The sequence below is a fragment of the Protomyctophum bolini genome (genome assembly GCF_963924005.1).
Source record: "Protomyctophum bolini genome assembly, chromosome: 4".
Classification (NCBI taxonomy): Eukaryota; Metazoa; Chordata; class Actinopteri; order Myctophiformes; family Myctophidae; genus Protomyctophum; species Protomyctophum bolini.
The window spans coordinates 49,495,772-49,514,816 of record NC_137865.1 but is presented as its reverse complement, the minus strand read 5'-3'; the positions used below and the strand labels follow the sequence as shown (position 1 = coordinate 49,514,816).

At 42.5% G+C, this 19,045-nt stretch overlaps 2 protein-coding genes across 2 annotated transcripts; both read left to right on the top strand.

Moving 5' to 3' along the window:
* The first annotated feature begins 546 nt into the window (after positions 1–546).
* On the top strand, positions 547–9,684 carry wee2 (WEE2 oocyte meiosis inhibiting kinase). The gene is made up of 12 exons (XM_080761281.1): positions 547–645; positions 2,314–2,552; positions 3,737–3,942; positions 4,793–4,850; positions 5,394–5,563; positions 5,861–5,982; positions 6,238–6,384; positions 6,866–6,979; positions 7,368–7,453; positions 7,657–7,827; positions 8,299–8,453; positions 9,319–9,684. The coding sequence occupies exons 1-12, from the start codon at positions 621–623 to the stop codon at positions 9,488–9,490; spliced, it is 1,665 nt and encodes a 554-aa protein (XP_080617407.1). The 5' UTR covers positions 547–620; the 3' UTR covers positions 9,491–9,684.
* A 2,455-nt stretch (positions 9,685–12,139) lies between these two features.
* Positions 12,140–18,216, top strand: bida (BH3 interacting domain death agonist). The gene is made up of 4 exons (XM_080761494.1): positions 12,140–12,438; positions 13,272–13,592; positions 14,485–14,615; positions 15,345–18,216. Exons 2-4 carry the CDS (start codon positions 13,286–13,288, stop codon positions 15,543–15,545), a joined length of 639 nt encoding a protein of 212 aa, XP_080617620.1. The 5' UTR covers positions 12,140–12,438; positions 13,272–13,285; the 3' UTR covers positions 15,546–18,216.
* The last annotated feature ends 829 nt before the right edge of the window (positions 18,217–19,045 follow it).

The window sequence follows — 19,045 nt, the reverse complement described above, 5'->3', positions numbered from 1 at the left end:
AATAAATAATATTATAATTATAAAAAAATGTGACCCTGACTGTCCGCAGAGAGTTATTTATGTATTATTAATTATGTATTATAATTAAAAAAAATGTGACCCTGACTGTCCGCAGAGAGTTATTTATTTATTATAATGATTTGATTTAATTATTAAAAATGTTACCCAGAGATTTATTTATTTATTAAAATGTGTCCCAGAGATTTTATTTATTTATTATAATTATTAAAATGTGACCCTGACTGCCCACAGAGAGACAGATAGTACATTATAAATGCAATATTAAATGCAATATGAATACACATGAATTATGAATATATATACCGGTACACAATATTGTATTAATGTGTTTCAATACGTTTTTATTTGAATTGTTGTGTTTTGGAGAGGGAGAGAGAGAGAGAGAGAGAGAGAGAGAGAGAGAGAGAGAGAGAGAGAGAGAGAGAGAGAGAGAGAGAGAGAGAGAGAGAGATACGACCAAATAACTGAGGACAATATTGTGTCTCTGTACCTTTAACGGCAGGTGCGTCGAAATCGATCAAATTTCATTGAGCCAATCAGATAGAAGACGGAGCTTGCTTAAAGGAAATCATTTGCATACTCAGCGGTAAAAATTCAAGATGCCTGGTGGTGATGGTAAAGTTGGTGAGTATTTAACTTAAAATGATTGTTTTAACAAGTTGTTAAATTGCATTCACTTGAATCACTTAAATAAATAAAGTATCTGGACATCGCGGAAGTGGCCTACATGTCATCTTCTCCAGTTTAATTTGACGTGAGATTAAATTAAATATAATCTCACCTTGATCTGAACTGAAGACTCCACTCCTAGCCTTTTAAACACTTTCCCCCTCACTGACACTGTGTTTATGTTCCCTTTTTACCTTCTTTATGATTAATTCCTGTTCTGTTCTTTGGCTATATAGTGTATTTCTACGTCTCTAAATGGGTTGATGAATTGAACAAGGTGGACCCTCTTGTAAACAAGTGTAATGCTTTATTGATCGCCCACTCACAGTTAACAGTCTTTGTATTGAGTTGTGCTTGAAATGTACTGTAATTCTGCAATAAATATTTCAATCAAATCAATCAAAAGCCTAGCACTGTCCTCTCCCCCTAGGCCTATACCTAGGATTTTCTAGTTTACTATGCAATATTATAGAATATCTTGGTAAATTATTCTCGTGTTTTGTTATTACTTAGATTCAGCACATAATGGTATTTTAGCAAGTTCTGAAACGGAACAGAATGGTGGGTTAATTTATTCTTACCTGGAATGATGGTTCTCACTAGCTGCAATTTACAACTCTAGATTTTTTTAAATAATGGGATGAATCTAGAGTTACAATACCCTCCATTGACTCCCCACTCATCCAATTTGCGTTTGCGATCTGCTTGTATTAAACAACGTTAAACTCACCAACATTGCAGCTCTAGGCCAAGCTTGAAATATCATCTTTCAATAGAAAGAGGATAGACTACATGTTATGAGCTACTTTCTGTCAATACATCCTCTGCAGGTGATTCTTTTTCTAAGTGTTGGAGTTTGGAAGCGCTCGTCGTATGTCACTGAACGGCCCTGCGTACCGCCTGTATCGCATTTGCACATAATGCAGGAGGCAGCAACGCGACCCCTTAATAAAAACACTGCTAAAAAGAATCACCTGCAGAGGATGTATTGACAGAAAGCAGCTCATAACATGTCTACGGTGGATTTTTATGACCCAAAAGCTTGGCACATTGAAAGCGGATAATACAAGCTTGGACTACAGCTGCAATGTTGGTCAGTTTAACGTCGTTTAAGACAAGCAGATCGCAATCGCAAATTGGATGAGTGGGGAGTCAATGGAGGGTATTGTAACTCTAGATTCATCCCATTATAACAAATCTAGAGTTGCAAATTGCGGCTAGTCCTCACCATAATCTAATGGATGTTTTTGTATTAAAAAACCCCCACATAAGCCTTGTTTTATACTCTGTAGTCTAACCGTGTGGGTGTGGGTGAAATAAATGCCAAAAGTAGCTAATCATCTACATTCTCGGGGGCTTAAAGTTCTCAGTCCTGGGGACGGATTTCACAGCCTAGGGGTCATTATTTTAATGAGATCAGTGCAGATTTGCAAAGAAATCATTTTCAGCCTTGGGATATTTTTTTTGCTTTAAGCCTTGCATTCTACAAGGCCATTATGCCCCACAACAACGTGTCCCAATTCACGATTGGTGTTTTTTTTTTTTTTCAAGTATTATAATTTATGAAATGGATTATTTCTAATAAGCAACCCTTAACCCCAGCATGCTGACACCAACCAACAGGCATGGCGAAGGCGATGTACGACGGTTCGTCGAGCTGTTACGACGACGAGGACAGCAGCAGTGACACCAGCTCGGATGAAGGTCACTTTAAGTTCCCCGGGATGGCGCAGAGCCCCGGCCCCTCCTGCCGGACCCCCAGGGTCCAGAGGCACCGCAGCAGGGCCCTGGAGCCCTCCAGCCCCATCCCCTACGCAGCCTGGAGGAAACTGAGGCTCTGTGACTCCCCCAACACGCCGAAGGTCAGTGATGCTCAACCCCATGACACTGACTGACTGAGTCAAACTCCTGGTCAAATATATGACTCGACTTGAGTTGCTCAGTTTTTATACTTGAGTTAAGAGTACATTTCTGCAGGTGTAAAGGAGCAACTTGGACACTCAGGCATGAAGGAAGCATGAGTTCAAGTCCGTTGCTCTCCCCTTGTCCCCCATATATGGGGACTAGGTTGGTCTCCCCTTGTCCCCCATATATGGGGACTAGGTTGGTGGAGGGTGTGTAGAGCCCAGGATCACATTAGATGATTGACACAGGGGTGAAAATGGGTTACAAAATCGTGGGATGAAAATTAAAAAAAAAAGAGTACATTTCTTTCCTTTTCAATACTCTGAGAATACGTATTGTATACGTATACGTACAAATGACCATTACATTTTCTTTTTAATATCGATGCATTGCTGAAATGTGGACAACAATTCAAGACTATCAATAGTTTTGAATGGACACATGAGCAAATACAGTAGTGCAGTGGCGGAAACTCCGTGGGTTCAGAGGCGCGATTGAACCCCCTGGCATTTTGGCAAAGGCGCGACTGAACCCACTGCATTTTGGCAAAATATATCTATATGCACTGCAGTAAATTATGCACCCACTGACTGTCCACTGAAATTCCCCCTCCCCAGTGGTCATGTTGTCATGCACGTAGTAGTCACATACCTTTACGAGGGGTTAAAAGATAGGTGTTGGGCCGCCGCGCATGCCGCATTCAAATGCTAATAAGGTGGCTTTTGTTCGAAAAAACAAAACTCGTTTTTTTTCCACCGCTGGGGGGGGGGGGGGCGCTGCTTGAACCCCCTGCCGTTATAAGAACTTTCCGCCTCTGCAGTAGTGTCTATTTCCACTGTAAAGGGAAATGCACAAGTTGTTATAATGTATTTTTGGAAGTTTCTTAGAAATGCAGTGAAGTCAAAACGGAAGTATACACATTTGTCTTGTGTAGTGTAGTGAAAATGATAATGTTCCAAAGAATCAACAACCAAAAATGCTCAAGTATAAAGTACAGAAACGATGTACTTGGGTACAAACGATGTACTTGGGTACGGTACAGTAGTACTTAGACTCAAGTAACTGTACTTGTGTACAGACGGGCTCTAGTAGAAAAATGTCCCACGTTTACTTCTTCCTCTGTCGTGTCTCCCGTATACAGAGCCTGCTGTGTAAGTCCTCTGAGCCGTGCTCCAGCACCAGGCCCGGGCGCAGTCAGCGCGCCCTGCGCTTTGGGAGCCACGGCCGCGCGCCCTCCGTCAACGTGAACCCCTTCACGCCGGACACCGTCCGCCGGAGCAGCGAGCACTACAAGAGGAAGAGTTGTCTGATCGACGACGACTACGTCCTCTACGAGCACGAGCCCAAGTACGATCTGTGTGACTGTCTTGTTTTTGTGAACGCAGTGAGCACTTACTATGAGACCTAGCAGATCATGTCTGTGTGTCTGTGTGTCTGTCTGTCTGTCCCGCTATACGTCCAAATATGGAGTGTGTTGCATCATCAGCTCCATATATGGGCACAAAAGGGGCCAGGTCCACATATACAGTAACAGCGGGACAGACACACAGACAGACAGACAGACAGACAGACAGACAGACAGACAGACAGACAGACAGACAGACAGACAGACAGACAGACATGATCTGCAGGGTCTCAGCTGCGTTCGCTTCCTGCGTTTGCGCGTCTTACTGGTATTAGTTCTCCCTAGTAGTGCTGCCAACGAATATTCCACATTCAAATGAATATTCGAATGTGAATAATTGAATATTTTAAATTAAGATTCAAATTATAGTTCTGGCGAGACTCTGTGCCACAAACTAAAACATTTGGCTATTTAAGATAATTATGAATCATTCATTTGATCTCGCAAGACTCAAGAGAGGGCATTTCTCAGCACCAACCACGGCTCATACACGACCGGACCATAATAGATAAAGAAAGAGAATGTTTTAAAGCATTATTATTCTGCAATATTCATATTAAAATCATGTACATTTGACATTAGAAAATTGTTCGAATACAAGTGCTTTACAAGGAATGTTCGAATATAATTTTTGGCCAGTTCTGGCAGCACTACCTTCCTTTCCCACTGCTATTCCCTGACTCACTGTGACAACACTGTTCTATTCAGAGTGTAACAACAGGTTGGGTGAGTGGGCTGTGCAGCGCAGCCTGCTGGAACATTAACGGTCACTCTGTGCTCTCTCTCTCTCAGACTGAGAGGCAGCCTCACGTCATCTGAGGAGGATGAAGAAGCATTTCTACCACCAAAGGTATGAGTGTTTTTTTTATGGCCCGGTTCTGAAGGGAGGTGTCTGTCTTAAGTGTCTGGTCGGTCTAATAATAATAATATTACATTATTAATAATATTTTAGATGTAGCTGTCGTTGCTGTCGGGAGGAAACCACCTTTAGTGTTACAATCTAACTGAACATGATCTGTGATCACCCCCCATAATTATTGATTTGTTACACTACACTTTGTCATAAAGAATAAAGATATGTGTGTGTGTGTGTGTGTTTTGTGTGGCAGAGGCAGGCCGTGGAGGAGTTCATGCTGTCTCTCTCTCTGTGTGTGTTTTGTGTGGCAGAGGCAGGCCGTGGAGGAGTTCATGCTGTCTCTCTCTGTGTGTGTTTTGTGTGGCAGAGGCAGGCCGTGGAGGAGTTCATGCTGTCTCTCTCTGTGTGTGTTTTGTGTGGCAGAGGCAGGCCGTGGAGGAGTTCATGCTGTCTCTCTCTGTGTGTGTTTTGTGTGGCAGAGGCAGGCCGTGGAGGAGTTCATGCTGTCTCTCTCTCTGTGTGTGTTTTGTGTGGCAGAGGCAGGCCGTGGAGGAGTTCATGCTGTCTCGCTACGAGAGTGAGTTCCTGGAGCTGCAGTGCATCGGCACGGGGGAGTTTGGTGCCGTGAACAAGTGTGTGAAGAGGCTGGACGGATGCCTGTACGCCATCAAGCGCTCCCGTAGGCCCCTTGCAGGGTCTACCAATGAGTAAGTAAAGTGCATGGGCCACTCACTGTATCAAGTGATGGACTGTGTTCTCTAATCTGAACAGAATTTGAACCAGCTCAGTGGCCTTGTGGTTAGAGTGTCCGCCCTGAGACTGGGAGGTTGGGGTTCGATCCCCGGCCGGGTCATACCAAAGACTGTAAAAATGGGACCCAATGCCTCCCTGCTTGGCACATGTACACATGTACACAGTGTACACAGTGTACACATGTACACAGTACATTGTGTTGACCATAGATTGCTATTCTAGTTGAAAGCCATGCTTTCTCTCCTTCTCAGGCAGCTGGCCTTAAAGGAGGTGTATGCTCACGCAGTCCTTGGACATCATCCACATGTCGTTCGCTATTTCTCGGCGTGGGCCGAAGAAGACCACATGATCATTCAGAATGAATACTGTGATGGTGAGTTGACGTTCACAGGTTCCTGAGAGAAGATAAATGGTTGAAGTAATTACACTATGGGTGATTCTCTCTGACCATTTTGGTAGTCTGCACTCACATTTTGGTACGATGGGGGACGGTGATGACAAAAACGTACCAGCCAACTTTTGCCTTAATGGAAAACCGTGGAAAACTGGTACCTCGAAGCGGAAAAGCATTGTGTTTTTTAGTTGGACTGAATTAAGTTCACTGTTGAAACGTCTTCATTCAATGCAGGCGGCAGTCTCCTCGACGCCATCGCTAAGAAGGAGCTTCAGGGTGAGTTCTTCTCCGAGGCAGAGCTGAAGGACCTCCTGCTGCAAGTCGCCATGGGTCTGAAGTTCATCCATAGTTCAGGCCTCGTGCACCTGGACATCAAACCCAGTGAGTATATCTGTTCTGTACACAGCAAGCCTTCCTTCTCATTCACTCACTTGTACACATCAGTGTTGTTTGACTAAAACTAAGACGAAAAATGATCGTCGACTACCTTTTTCCACTGAAGAAAACTAAATGGAAACTAAATGAAATCTGTGCTATGATGACTAAAACTAAGACTAAATATACTGACAATTTCGTCAACAAATAAAAACTAGACTCAAATGTTAGGAAGGGACTAGTGGACAAGAGATCCAGTGGCATCCGGTACTTAATTGGCAATTAGACGTCTAGACCTTTATGGCTTACCAAACAGTTTAACACTTGCTTTTCTGGCTATTAGGGAAATGTTGACGAATCTCTTATGGAGGTTCCTTCCTGGCACAACATATTTTCAAACGAGGGTCAGCAAATGCACATCAATCTGGGGCTGCATTGTCTGCATTATTATACACAACAACAACAACAACCCCCTGGCGCTTTCTAGGCAACATCTTCATCTGCCATCGGACCAGCTTGAGCCCAGGAGGCGGAGCGGAGAGCGAGGAGGAGGAGGAGGAGAAACAGGACAGTTCATCGACCAGCGTCATTTACAAAATCGGTCGGTCACACGACATCACACGATGACACATCATCCAGCCAAACGATGCATTAACCCATTCTGACCTGAGATCAGATTCATACGAGGTTTCCACTGGACACACACTGGTCTGATGAACCCATTCTGACCTGAGATCAGATTCTAAAAATGTCAGTCGTTCTTCGATTTTTCAAAAATAGCAGACCTACAAGCTCGTAGCGTGCCACTCGGTGGCGCGCTATGAGCTTGTAGATGTGCTATTTTTCAATAGCTAAAGCATAACATGATGCTAACACCAAAATGGGTTCCCGTTCAGAATGGGTTAAAATAATTAGCGAGCATAATTGCCACAGCCAGGCTTGTCATTAACTTTCCGTCCGTGCGACAACATTAATTGCCCCCGCCTCAGGTGACCTGGGTCATGTGACGTCAATCAGCAGTCCTCAGGTGGAGGAGGGGGACAGTCGCTTCCTGGCCAGTGAAATCCTGCAAGAGGTGAAGAAGTGCTCTTATTGGTATTTATTAAATATGATTTATGATCCCTGGAGCTTGGAGGAGTGTTCTCATGAAACATGCGTAAGCTAAGAACGTAACAGTTAAGTGGAATATCTATAATAATTAAACTGTACATATATACTGTACTATGCTATACTATGTACTAACCAACTATGTCCAACCATGGCTGTGTTGTTCTGCAGGACTACAGTAACCTCCCCAAAGCGGACATCTTCTCCCTGGGTCTCACGGTTCTGCTGGCCATCGGGGCGGCTCCTCTGCCCCAGAACGGAGACGAGTGGCACAGCCTCAGGCAGGGTCACCTCCCCCGCCTCCCCCAGGAGCTCTCCCCCGCCTTCACTGGCCTCCTGAGGGTAACGTAATGCAGTGTTGTTTTCGTCGACTAAAACTAAGACGAAAAATGTTCGTTTACTACCTATTTTCACTGACAAAAACGAATGGAAACTAAATGCAAACTAAGCTACGATAACTAAAACTAAGACTAAATATACTGACAATTTCGTCGACAAATAAAAACTAGACTAAAATGTTAGGAAGGGACTAGTGGACAAGAGATCCAGTATAAGTCATTTTACACTTGGTTGCATGCGGAAAATAGCTGATCTACAAGTTTTTAGACAGCTGGTGGATGGAAAAGAAGCGTCCGGGAATCTGTCCGTCGCGTCAGTCGGCCACGGAGGTGGAGCTTCTTTTCCATCCACCAGCTGTCTAAAATCCCCACGAAGAAGAAGAAGGGCTTCAGGTTCTTCTGACGCGTCTGCGCGCGACAGTGTGCCTGTACTGAATGAGGTTTTAACTGAAAGGAATGCCTTTGTGTGTTTCAGCTGTTGTTGGACCCTGAGCCCAACGTGCGGCCCTCTGCCTCGGCGCTGTGCAAACACTCAGTCCTGAGGGGCGAGAGCACCGAGACGGGACGCCTGGCTGCCCAGCTACGCAGGGAGCTCAACGTGGAGAAGTTCAGGACGGCCATGTTGGAGAAGTACGTGAGGAGGACAACTCCATCTACCCTTCTAGTTTCAGTCATTTGTCAACCCATTCTGACCTGAGATCAGATTCTAAAAATGTCTTCTACATCCTGACAGTTTTCCATTCTGACCTGAGATCAGATTCTAAAAATGTCTTCTACGTCAGTCGTTCTTCGAATTTTTCAAAAATAGCAGATCTACAAGCTCGTAGCGCGCCACTCGGTGGCGCGCTATGAGCTTGTAGATCTGCTTTTTTTAAATGGCTAAAGCACGACATGATGCTAATACCAAAATGGGTTAAAATCCCTTTCTGACGTGGTGGTACTCGGATACAAAGTACAAACACAAAAAGACACAAACGCAAAAATAAGCATCTGTTGTATCTTTTAGCAACTATAGAGCGTCACAGTCCCTCCCCCTTTCGGAACGACGAGTGGCCCAGGAAATGAATCTCAATGCATTTTTCCCCATAGGCTTTTCTTAAAGTATTTATTTAAAGACGGTTACGCCGCGGACAAAGCCAACTCGGATCGTGACAAATCATGACAATGAACACAATATTTTGGGCCGATCAAATCATTATAGAAAGAAGAAAATAAAGTCAGGAGACAACACTATTTGTTTAGTTTTTCTTATAAATTATTTGATCGGCCAGTCGATCCGAGTTGGCTTTGTCCGCGGCGTAACCGCCTTTAAATAAATACTTTAAGAAAAGCCTATGGGGACAAATGCATTGGGATTCATTTCCTGGGCCACTCGTCGTTCTGAAAGGGGGAGGGACTGCGACGCTCTATTCCAAGCCCATATATAAGTTTCAGTTATTTGTTCAAATCCCTTCTGATGTGAAACGAATGCTATAATTCCCCTTCCTTCCCTCAGGGAGCTCGAGGAGGCGCGGTCGGCAGCGAGGTCGCCCCGTCAGACCCGTCTGACGTGGCTTCCTGAGCTGGGGGGGATGGGGGGGCCTCCCGCTAACGGGGGCTCGCTGAAGACGGGAAGGAGGAGGCTGATTGGTCGGACCTTCGCCCGCTCCATGAGCTTTGGAGTTTGATGCGTCGTCGTCGACCTCCAGACCTCTGTGACCATCTATCTACAGTACCAGAACTCTGTGACCATCTATCTACAGTACCAGAACTCTTTGACCATCTATCTACAGTACCAGAACTCTGTGACCATCCATCTACAGTACCAGAACTCTGTGACCATCTATCTACAGTACCAGAACTCTGTGACCATCCATCTACAGTACCAGAACTCTGTGACCATCCATCTACAGTACCAGAACTCTGTGACCATCCATCTACAGTACCAGAACTCTGTGACCATCTATCTACAGTACCATAACTCTGTGACCATCCATCTACAGTACCAGAACTCTGTGACCATCCATCTACAGTACCAGACCTCTGTGACCATCCATCTACAGTACCAGAACTCTGTGACCATCCATCTACAGTACCAGAACTCTGTGACCATCCATCTACAGTACCAGAACTCTGTGACCATCTACACTGTAGACATCAATCGACACCAGTGATACTGTAGATTCTACAGTATCACTGGTGTTTATTGACGTCGCGTCTCTTCAGCCATTTTGTGACGGCTGATCATAACAGCCCATTGTAAATATCCCAAACGTGTCCCATTGCAACACTTTGTCAGCTTGTAGAATGTAGATCAACTATTCTTTTTGTTGAATTTTAATCGTGAAAAGAACAGTTTTGGACATGTATTGGACACACAGACACCAGAAGATTGCCTTGGATATCACTGATACAGGACCTTTTTAATATTTTAGTGTTTTGTTTTACTTTGCAAATAAAACATTTTGTTAACATTTTATTAAGGGGGTCAGTCTTCATGACTTGAGTAGCACTTGTTAGTTTGTATTTATTTAGCGTTTTACATTTAAAGCTTGATGCCGAAGTCTGCCATCTTAAAGGCAGCCTGCAGTCCATCACCATATGGTTTAGATTTTAATGAATTGAAAAGTAATTATGTTCTGTATTCAAATCAAAGTATAAAGACTAGTCAAAAGTATCTGAGGTTTTTTGTTGTTTTTATTACTCCCCAAGAACATTTTTACTGTGTACTTTCCTGTGTTCTGGTGAATTTTGGGAGTTTGATACTTATCAGGCCTGCTCACTCACTAAATCCCATTTCCATGATATCTTGGTAAGTTATAAATAATTCATAGTATTTCGGGCCTATATATTTCGACATATATATATATACACACCTACCGTATATATTATTTTTGCAGATAAGTAAGCCGAGGCTAAAATATATATTTGTTTCTATATTGTGTCAAAAATATGTCCCTTTTTTCTTTTTTGGGGAAGTTCCTCTGTGTACCACCAGAGGGGGCGTCGAGTACCACTGGACACTGTTGAGAACATTGAGAATCACTAGACCAGTGATACTCAACCTCAGGCCCGCGGGACCATTATGACTGGCCCACCAATGAAAATCTAAAAAAAAGAAGAAAAAAAAATCCTGAAAATGAAATAAAAATAAATAAATCTGAATGAAGTTATCTTTAATTACATTATTATAAGTAATACTATTAGAGTTGTACTATTACTGGAACGAAAATAAAAGCGCTTTGGGGGGTTTATAGCTAAACGGACGGAATTCTATTTTATTTGAATGATGAAACCCAGCTGCCATTAATAGTTGGAAATGGAAATGGAAATTGCGGAAATTGTAATTGCGGAAATGGTGGAAATGGAAATTATGGAAATTGCGGAAATTGCGGAAATGGAAATTGCGGAAATGGTAATTGCGGAAATTGCTCTTCACTTATAGCTATCTATTTTCAGGTAGATTGTTTTATTTTACTCAGTCAGCCATATCACTACTCATTTTTTTTCATGAAAAAGGTCATAGCTGGGTAATCTATTTTCAGGCAAATTGTGTTTATTGTATTTTATTTTACTCAGCCATAACAATTTATTTTCTGTTAACCAACTTGCTGGCTGGCAGGCAGGCAGACAGCTACTCATAGACAGGCAGACAGACAGACAGCTACTCATGGAGAATTGGACAGGCAGGCAGTCAGACAGCTACTCATAGACAGGCAGACAGCCCACAGGTAAATCTATTTGAGTATCCCTGCACTAGACTATACCCCCCTCTCCCCCACTCCAAATATCCACTAAAAATCTAATTGAAAACAAAACGATAAGTGAAATAAAAAATAAGGCAATATAAATGCTAAACTATGTAATCATAATCTTGTCACACCATTCCAAAAGTTGCTCCGCCTGGAAAAACAAAATCCAAACAAGATGAACCTTATTATTGCGTCACCCATATGTCTATGTCGTCACCCGGCTTCCAGCAGTAGCTGAGGGAAGGAAACCAGCCAGGGTTCTATTTACTGCTGAGTGCTCACATCCGGTCTAAAGCCCGATTTACTGTATCCGTTAATTACATACGTACACAGTGACCGTATCCGTTGCAAAGTGCAGAGCGAGCGTAAACATCGGCGTATAATATATTCATTAATATAATTAATTTATTATATATAATGATATAATAATTATATTATTAATGATATAATTAGAATAATTATATTAATATATATATACTCTAAGCCGTAAACCTTTCCTGTTTTCACCAGTCTGTCTACAGAGAGGAGGAGATTCAGGAGAACTTGAGGGACTTTCCATCCAGCGTGTTTATCAGAGGCTACAGATCAGGACGCAGGGCATTCAGTTCAGTCTCATGACAACAACCACAGACAGGACTCTTTTAGGACGTTATTGTTGATGGAGTAACTTTTACAAAAAGTAACCTTTTCGTCGCGTTCTCTTCGTAAATATTATTATATTCGTGTTGTCCTACTCCTGCACATGCGCACTCCGTCGTGTCGCGTGCAATGCGACAGGACCGCTATAGTTTACTTGGTTGAAAAAAGTATTATTATTCAGTATTAGTATTTATTATCATACATACCGCGGCTCAAGTATAGTGCATAAAGCTGACGAACTGAGGGTGAGTGATTTATTTATTGGTGATTATTGATTGATGATTAGTATTAGCTTAGTGGCTAACAATGATGTAACCTTTAGCAGGGCTGCAACTGATTATTATTAGGGATTATTATTATTACCGACACATCGTTTTTAAAAATCAATAAAACGTTTGTTATGATTTCGTTTTTAGCCTATATATGTCTCACCCATAACATGGTGTGCAGCAGGTTTCAGTTCCAACAAAGTAAATAGAAACTAGCAACATTTAAGTTGAACTCTGTTGAACCCTAAACCAGAAACATTATATTACAAAACAAAATAGAAGAGATTTAGTGTAGACCCCAGTGGTCTATACTAAATCTCCCAGACGTTTTCGTGTCAATTAAGGACCCCCAAACGTGTATTAGCCCACCCCCCATTTGAAAACATAATTGACCCAATAAGGGAGGATTTTTACGGCTCTATAGCAGTGATTCCGAAACATGTAAATTTCAAGGACCCCCAGTTTCACACGCATTATGCTACGGACCCCCCGATTTAATGGCATTTCTATCTCTGGTACCCCAATTTATATTGTAAAAAAACTGTTAATTCAACTCCGAGTGTACAAATGAAATCGATGTCTAAACACTCTCAGAGTTACTGACCCATAAGGGTCCATTTGGTTCCTAACTATCATTTAGCCGGGGACCCCTGGAACTCCCTCAAGGACCCCTGGGGGTCCCCGGACCCCAGTTTGGGAACCACGTGTATTAGACAAAACAAAATAGAAGAGATCTAACGTAGACTATAGCGACTAGACTGAATGCGAATCATAAACTGTGTGAATGATAATTTCCTTTATAATTTCAGAAGAGACCAACAGGATGAACTTCCCCGGGAGGAGTGCAGCGGCGGCGGGCCTTTCTAACGCTCCACTGGTGCTGCTGTCCTTCCTTCAACAGACCCCGAGAAGCAGCGCCGTCCATGTGGACTTCCTCAAAGAGCTGGACTCCCTGGGCAGAGAGCTCCGTCTGACCCACTGTGACTCTAACTGCTGGTCGGGGCCCCCCACCTCTAATGGCCCCTGCTTTGGCCTCGATGAGGACCTGCAAACCGATGGCCACTTCCCTTGCATCATCACAGGACCCCCTGGAGACATGCAACCTGTGGTCCAACTGGAGCGGCCCGGCGGTGAGTCGATTAAGCAATGTTACACGAGAGGGTGTGGGTTAACGTGAATCACTGAAGTGGCAATAATCACGTTAACCCACACCCTCAAGTGTAATATTGCAATTCTACCACAGTTACCCTTAAAACTAAGAAAATCGCTGAAAGAATATATTTTTTAATGACAGATGTAGTCACTATACGACCACAAATGTCCCACAGCGCTCTGGGAGAACAGAAGGCTGTTTCAACAAATCAGATTGCTTCCTCGAAACGACCTGTGGTAGAATTTAGGATATCCAACAGCCCAACATTTGGGTTGGATACATACATAACAGACACTCTATCACCGTCGTCCATTACACTCCATCCAGAACACTAAGTTCCTCCACAGCAGGTTTACTAAGACACAAAACTAAAGAAACTAAGAAACCACTAAAGAAAATAGGAGAGGCCGCGTTCTCCTCCTAATGCACCAGAACTATAGAATACAATTCCTCAGGAAATCAGAGAGGCAAAGCAAAGTTACCATGTTTTGGCTAATGGGAGGGTGGGCATGCAGGCCACGCCACTGACATAACCAAACAATTATAGTATTAATCTTAACTGCTATGATATACAGTAGCCTACATGTTTATTTTTATTTTATCCATCCATTGCTGTTCAGGAAATAGTTTAATTGGCAGTATTCAATATGTCAACAACTGGTTTAATTATTTTCACAAAGGCTGTAAGGCTGCTTTTTTATTTTAATAGTTGATGTTGGTTCTGATGGGGAAGGGAACACTAGTCGATGCAGGCCAAAGTAACTCACTCAACTTGAACACATGAATATGTTTATAGGTTAAAGTGCAAGCCAGATTTTAACGTGGAAGTGGTAGATGTTATTCAGACCCATGTGTTGTTGTCCTTGCAGCGAACTTTGAAGAAGCAGAAGCCAGGGTGATCGCAGCGGAGCTGAGGGAAATCGCTGACCAGCTCCAACATGACGTGGTTTCACAAGCTACCAACAACCTGGCCCGGAAACTGCTCAACTCCCCAGTCAACGTGAGTCAGCATGCCACGAGAAACTCAGAAACTAAATTGCCAACTTAAATATATTATTATTACATAAACCATTTAGACCTGGCACTAGCATTCTACAAAATGTCTTTTAAATCGTGACAGTTTTCAGAAAAAAAACTATTTTTTTCATATCAAGGACCCCCAGAGTTATCTGTATTTGACCCCCGTCTGAAAATATGTAGTTCCAGGGACCCCCCACCCCAGAAGCAAAGATTTGCGTTCAAAAACATTCGCTTTGAAAGAATATACATAATATAGTCAATAGTCATTTGTTTGACCAGCTTATTCTTAAATACAGTATATGGTAACATATAAGCTTACTCATACAGTTACGTGTGTGTGTGTGTGCGTGCGCGCAGTATGTGTATATGAGAGAGAATAGTGTAATGTTTTGAGGAAGTGTGTTTGTGAGTGAGAAAAAGAGAAAAGCACGCGCACACGTGTGTGTGTGTGTGTGCGCGCGCGGCGCGCATGTCCGGGATATAGGCGGTGTGTGCTTCACTATAACATTGTTTAGAGAGTCTGCGGTCTGTATGTCTTTATTTAGAGAAGTAGAATGCCAAATAGAAACCCCCCAAACTACCCATTTAAAGAGTGGTGGTGGCCTTTTCAACAACGCCAACAGTATGTTGTAATATGTGGTGAGCCGTAGCCGTAACTGAACTGAACTGAACTCATGTGTTACTTTCTGTCTTTTGCGGTGGAAAGCAGCAGTGGAAGAACTACCTCACCCTAGAGGTGGAGTGGGTGGTAAAACACGGCCTGGAGCACCTCCACCTCCGACAGCTGCCTCAGGAGCGCGTCATCGTGGCTCTCACGCTCACCCTGGTGAGGGGCGTGTGCAGACAGACCCCGCGGCTGCTACGGAGCCTGTTCAACACCGCACTGCACTACATCTCCGACAGAAGATGACTTTTTGAGCTAACAGCTGTGCATTCTCAAACCTTTCCAAGGACAACTGCTTGAGTGTACAAATGGTTCAATTTATACATTCTCAGAGTTACTTACAGGCCTGTAAGGATCCATTTGGAACCCTGTAGGGTCCCTCTTTGTAGAACCACTGAGTCTGATTATAACCCTAAAAACTTCTGCTTGAAAATGACAGTTTTCTGAAAAAAGCTATGTTTCTGTCAGTCGATTTTTCAAAAAATAGCAGACCTACAAGCTCGTAGCGCGCCACTCGATGGCGCGCTACGAGCTTGTAGATCTGCTATTTTTTTCAATAACTAAAGCATAGCATAATGCTAACACCAAAAGGGGTTGAACAAACTTCAGACTTGTGCGCCACCAAGAACAAAAGCATTGAAGCTGCTTCTTCATATCAAATTAACTGTGAGTTTGTTTTGGTTCGTTGTTACCGACACGTTTACCTCCGTTGTATGAGTGGGCTACGGGTACGATGGCTACTGTTTACTTATTTTCTCTTTTCAGTTACAGTAGTTCTGAATGTAGTTTGACAAGCTTTATACAACTTTATTCTTAATTGTTTGGCACCGGCCAATTAATTAAGCCAGCCTTGGGCATACGATGCCAAATCCAGGACAGAAAGGCTAACGTATTCATGTTTATTTACCTTTTGCTTAAAGTGTTGGAATTAATTTTTATATCAACGCAGTACAGTTATTGATCAATCACTGGTGCATTCATTGTTCACTATACTTTAAACCTCCCAAGTAGTTCACTAAAAAAAATGACGTATTTTTCTATCGATTACACATTCCATGAATTTATCATTTATTTTGTTTTTGTCACATTCCTAAGCAAATAAGTTGATGACCGGTGGACTCAATGGAGAGAGGACTCCACCAATGATTGTCTCATGAATTCAAGGCTCCATGGCATGAGTAATACATACAAAAAGTATTTTTTGGTGTAAATGAATTAGTTTTCATTAATTGTTTGTTAAGTATTACAAATTTGCAAAAGGGAAAATAAATCGTCAACAAACCACCACAGACGGGCTCTTTATCGTCAACAAACCACCACAGACGGGCTCTTTTAATTTGTCATTTATTCTGAACTCTGAATCATAGCAAACTTGGTACAAAGTACAAACTTCCATGTATGGAGATCTTTACATCCATACTGCGTCAGTCAGGGTGCATACTTAGTTTAGACTAGTCATTGGTTAAACATGGGTTAAGGTTAGGTTTAGCCGTTCAGGTGTGCTGCACCGTGGGAGGTTAGGTTAGACTAGTCATTGGTTAGACATGGGTTAAGGTTAGGTTTAGGTGTGCTGCCCCGTGGGAGGTTAGGTTTAGGGTGAGGGTTTGAGATAGGTTGTAGTTGTAGGACTAATGACTGGTCTAACCAATGACTAGTCTAAACCAAAATATGTCTAAACTAAGTACTGCACCCCTTCAGTCTTCAAATTACACACTTTCCCTTTGTTCTCTAACTAATGCTCAGATCTATGAGCATCACCATGCAACACTGGCATAAATAACAACTCTTTAGACTGCGATGTCTTGGAAGCATAACTGTAGCTATCCCTTATTTTCAGAATATTCTTAACCGAAGCCGTTAACACGGTGGGTTTTGGTCAGACAGCAGCAGTGAGGGGGAGGTACTTTGGTATTATTGACATAACTTGAAAATGTAATGATCTCGAGTATGACTGTTAAGAGCTTGGTTTGACCAGCCCAGCTAAATTGACAGACTTCTTTGAAAGGCTAAGGTCGTCATTCACATTCCTGGCAGCAAGTACAGCAGGAAAAAAAAAAGTATCACTGATACAAAGATTAGCAACTGAGGAATTGCCCTTTTCTAGTTTTTGGAATACATTTCCCAAAGACATGTAATTAAACTGTATAATCAACAGCTTATTTAACTTTTTGTCATACAGATGGATATAGTTTAAACCAGGGGTGGGCAACTGGCGGCCCGGGGGCCACACCTTCACTTAATGTGGCCCTCAGGTTAATGTCAGAACACTGATATAATATTGGTTTCAGCCGTTTACAATTCCACAACATGCAAAACATAATTACTTCAGTCTAAATTAGTAGCTCAATGCGCAACACAAGTATAATTAAAGGCATTTGAAATGACATAAAAATGTTAATTTTATAGATTTCAATTCAAATATAGCAAAAATGGCCGATCTACAAGCTCAAAGCGCTTTGAGGCAGCTTGTAGATCGGCTATTTTTGCTACGACAGTAATATGGCCCTAAAGGGAGTGACTGTGGAAATATAGTGGCCGCCTCTCCATTGTCAAAGTTGCCCAACCCTGGTTTAAACCATCTGAAGTAGAGCCCTGATGGGTTGATTGTGGAGAAACAGTAGTCGGAAGCTATGTAGGTACAATAGGCACATCATGGGGTTAACAGCAGACTGGCACGATAAATACTGGGATTCACCTATAGTTACTACAATGACGATTAGGACAGTAGCAGCACTAATTAACCATTAGGACAGTAGCAGCACTAATTAACAGCTGTGTATGAGAGTTTTGGGTCCTTTTTCACCATTATTTTCAAATGCTGCAGGTCCAGTAGATTCCCACCTATTACATTAACCCATTCTGACCCGAGATCAGATTCATACGAGGTTTCCACTGGACAAACACTGGTCTGATGAACCCATTCTGACCTGAGATCAGATTCTAAAAATGTCAGTTGTTCTTCGATTTTTCAAAAAAATAGCAGACCTACAAGCTCATAGCGCGCCACTCGGTGGCGCTATGGGCTTGTAGATCTGCTATTTTTCAATGGCTAAAGCATAACATGATGCTAATACCAAAATGGGTTCTCGTTCAGAATGGGTTAAGGGGCAGGGGGTCTGATTACTATCACCCATATGAGAACATTTTGCTATCAAAGTTAAATTAGTTAAATCTGTGTCCTTTTTCATATAACTTAGTAATATTTAGACTAATTAATTAAATGTTTAGATAGTTTTCTAGAAGCAGCAACTGTTCACCTACAAGGCAACCCCCCGTGCCGCAACCCCCTTGCGATTGGTTGTTATTAAATATACAATATTGCCATAATACAAAGGGTCACGTTCAGCTACTTGGGCTGTGATTTGATGGAACACAATTTTATTTTAGATCTCAAACTTAACCCATTCTGAACGGGAACCCATTTTTGTGTTAGCATCATGTTATGCTTTAGCTATTGAAAAATAGCAGACCTACAAGCTCATAGCGCGCCACCGAGTGGCGCGCTACGAGCTTGTAGGTCTGCTATTTTTGAAAAATCGACTGAAAGAACGACTGACATTTTTTAGAATCTGATCTCGGGTCAGAATGGGGTTAATCAGACCCAGTGTGTGTCCAGTGGAAACCTCGTATGAATCTGATCTCAGGTCAGAATGGGTTAAAAGCAGCTTGTAGGTCTCATGGGTGCAAGTTTCAGAACACTAAAAGCCTTTCCAACTGTTCGTGTATTGTAATGGGAATTATAGCAA

Excerpts from the sequence above, each read along its gene's own strand:
- wee2 (XM_080761281.1), top strand. The coding sequence starts at position 621 with ATGCCTGGTGGTGATGGTAAAGTTG. Across the intron at positions 4,851-5,393 it reads AAGCATTTCTACCACCAAAG|AGGCAGGCCGTGGAGGAGTT; the intron begins GTATGAGTGTTT and ends TTTGTGTGGCAG. Across the intron at positions 5,983-6,237 it reads TCAGAATGAATACTGTGATG|GCGGCAGTCTCCTCGACGCC; the intron begins GTGAGTTGACGT and ends CATTCAATGCAG.
- bida (XM_080761494.1), top strand. The coding sequence starts at position 13,286 with ATGAACTTCCCCGGGAGGAGTGCAGCGGCGGCGGGCCTTTCTAACGCT. Across the intron at positions 13,593-14,484 it reads CCAACTGGAGCGGCCCGGCG|CGAACTTTGAAGAAGCAGAA; the intron begins GTGAGTCGATTA and ends TTGTCCTTGCAG. Across the intron at positions 14,616-15,344 it reads TGCTCAACTCCCCAGTCAAC|CAGTGGAAGAACTACCTCAC; the intron begins GTGAGTCAGCAT and ends GGTGGAAAGCAG.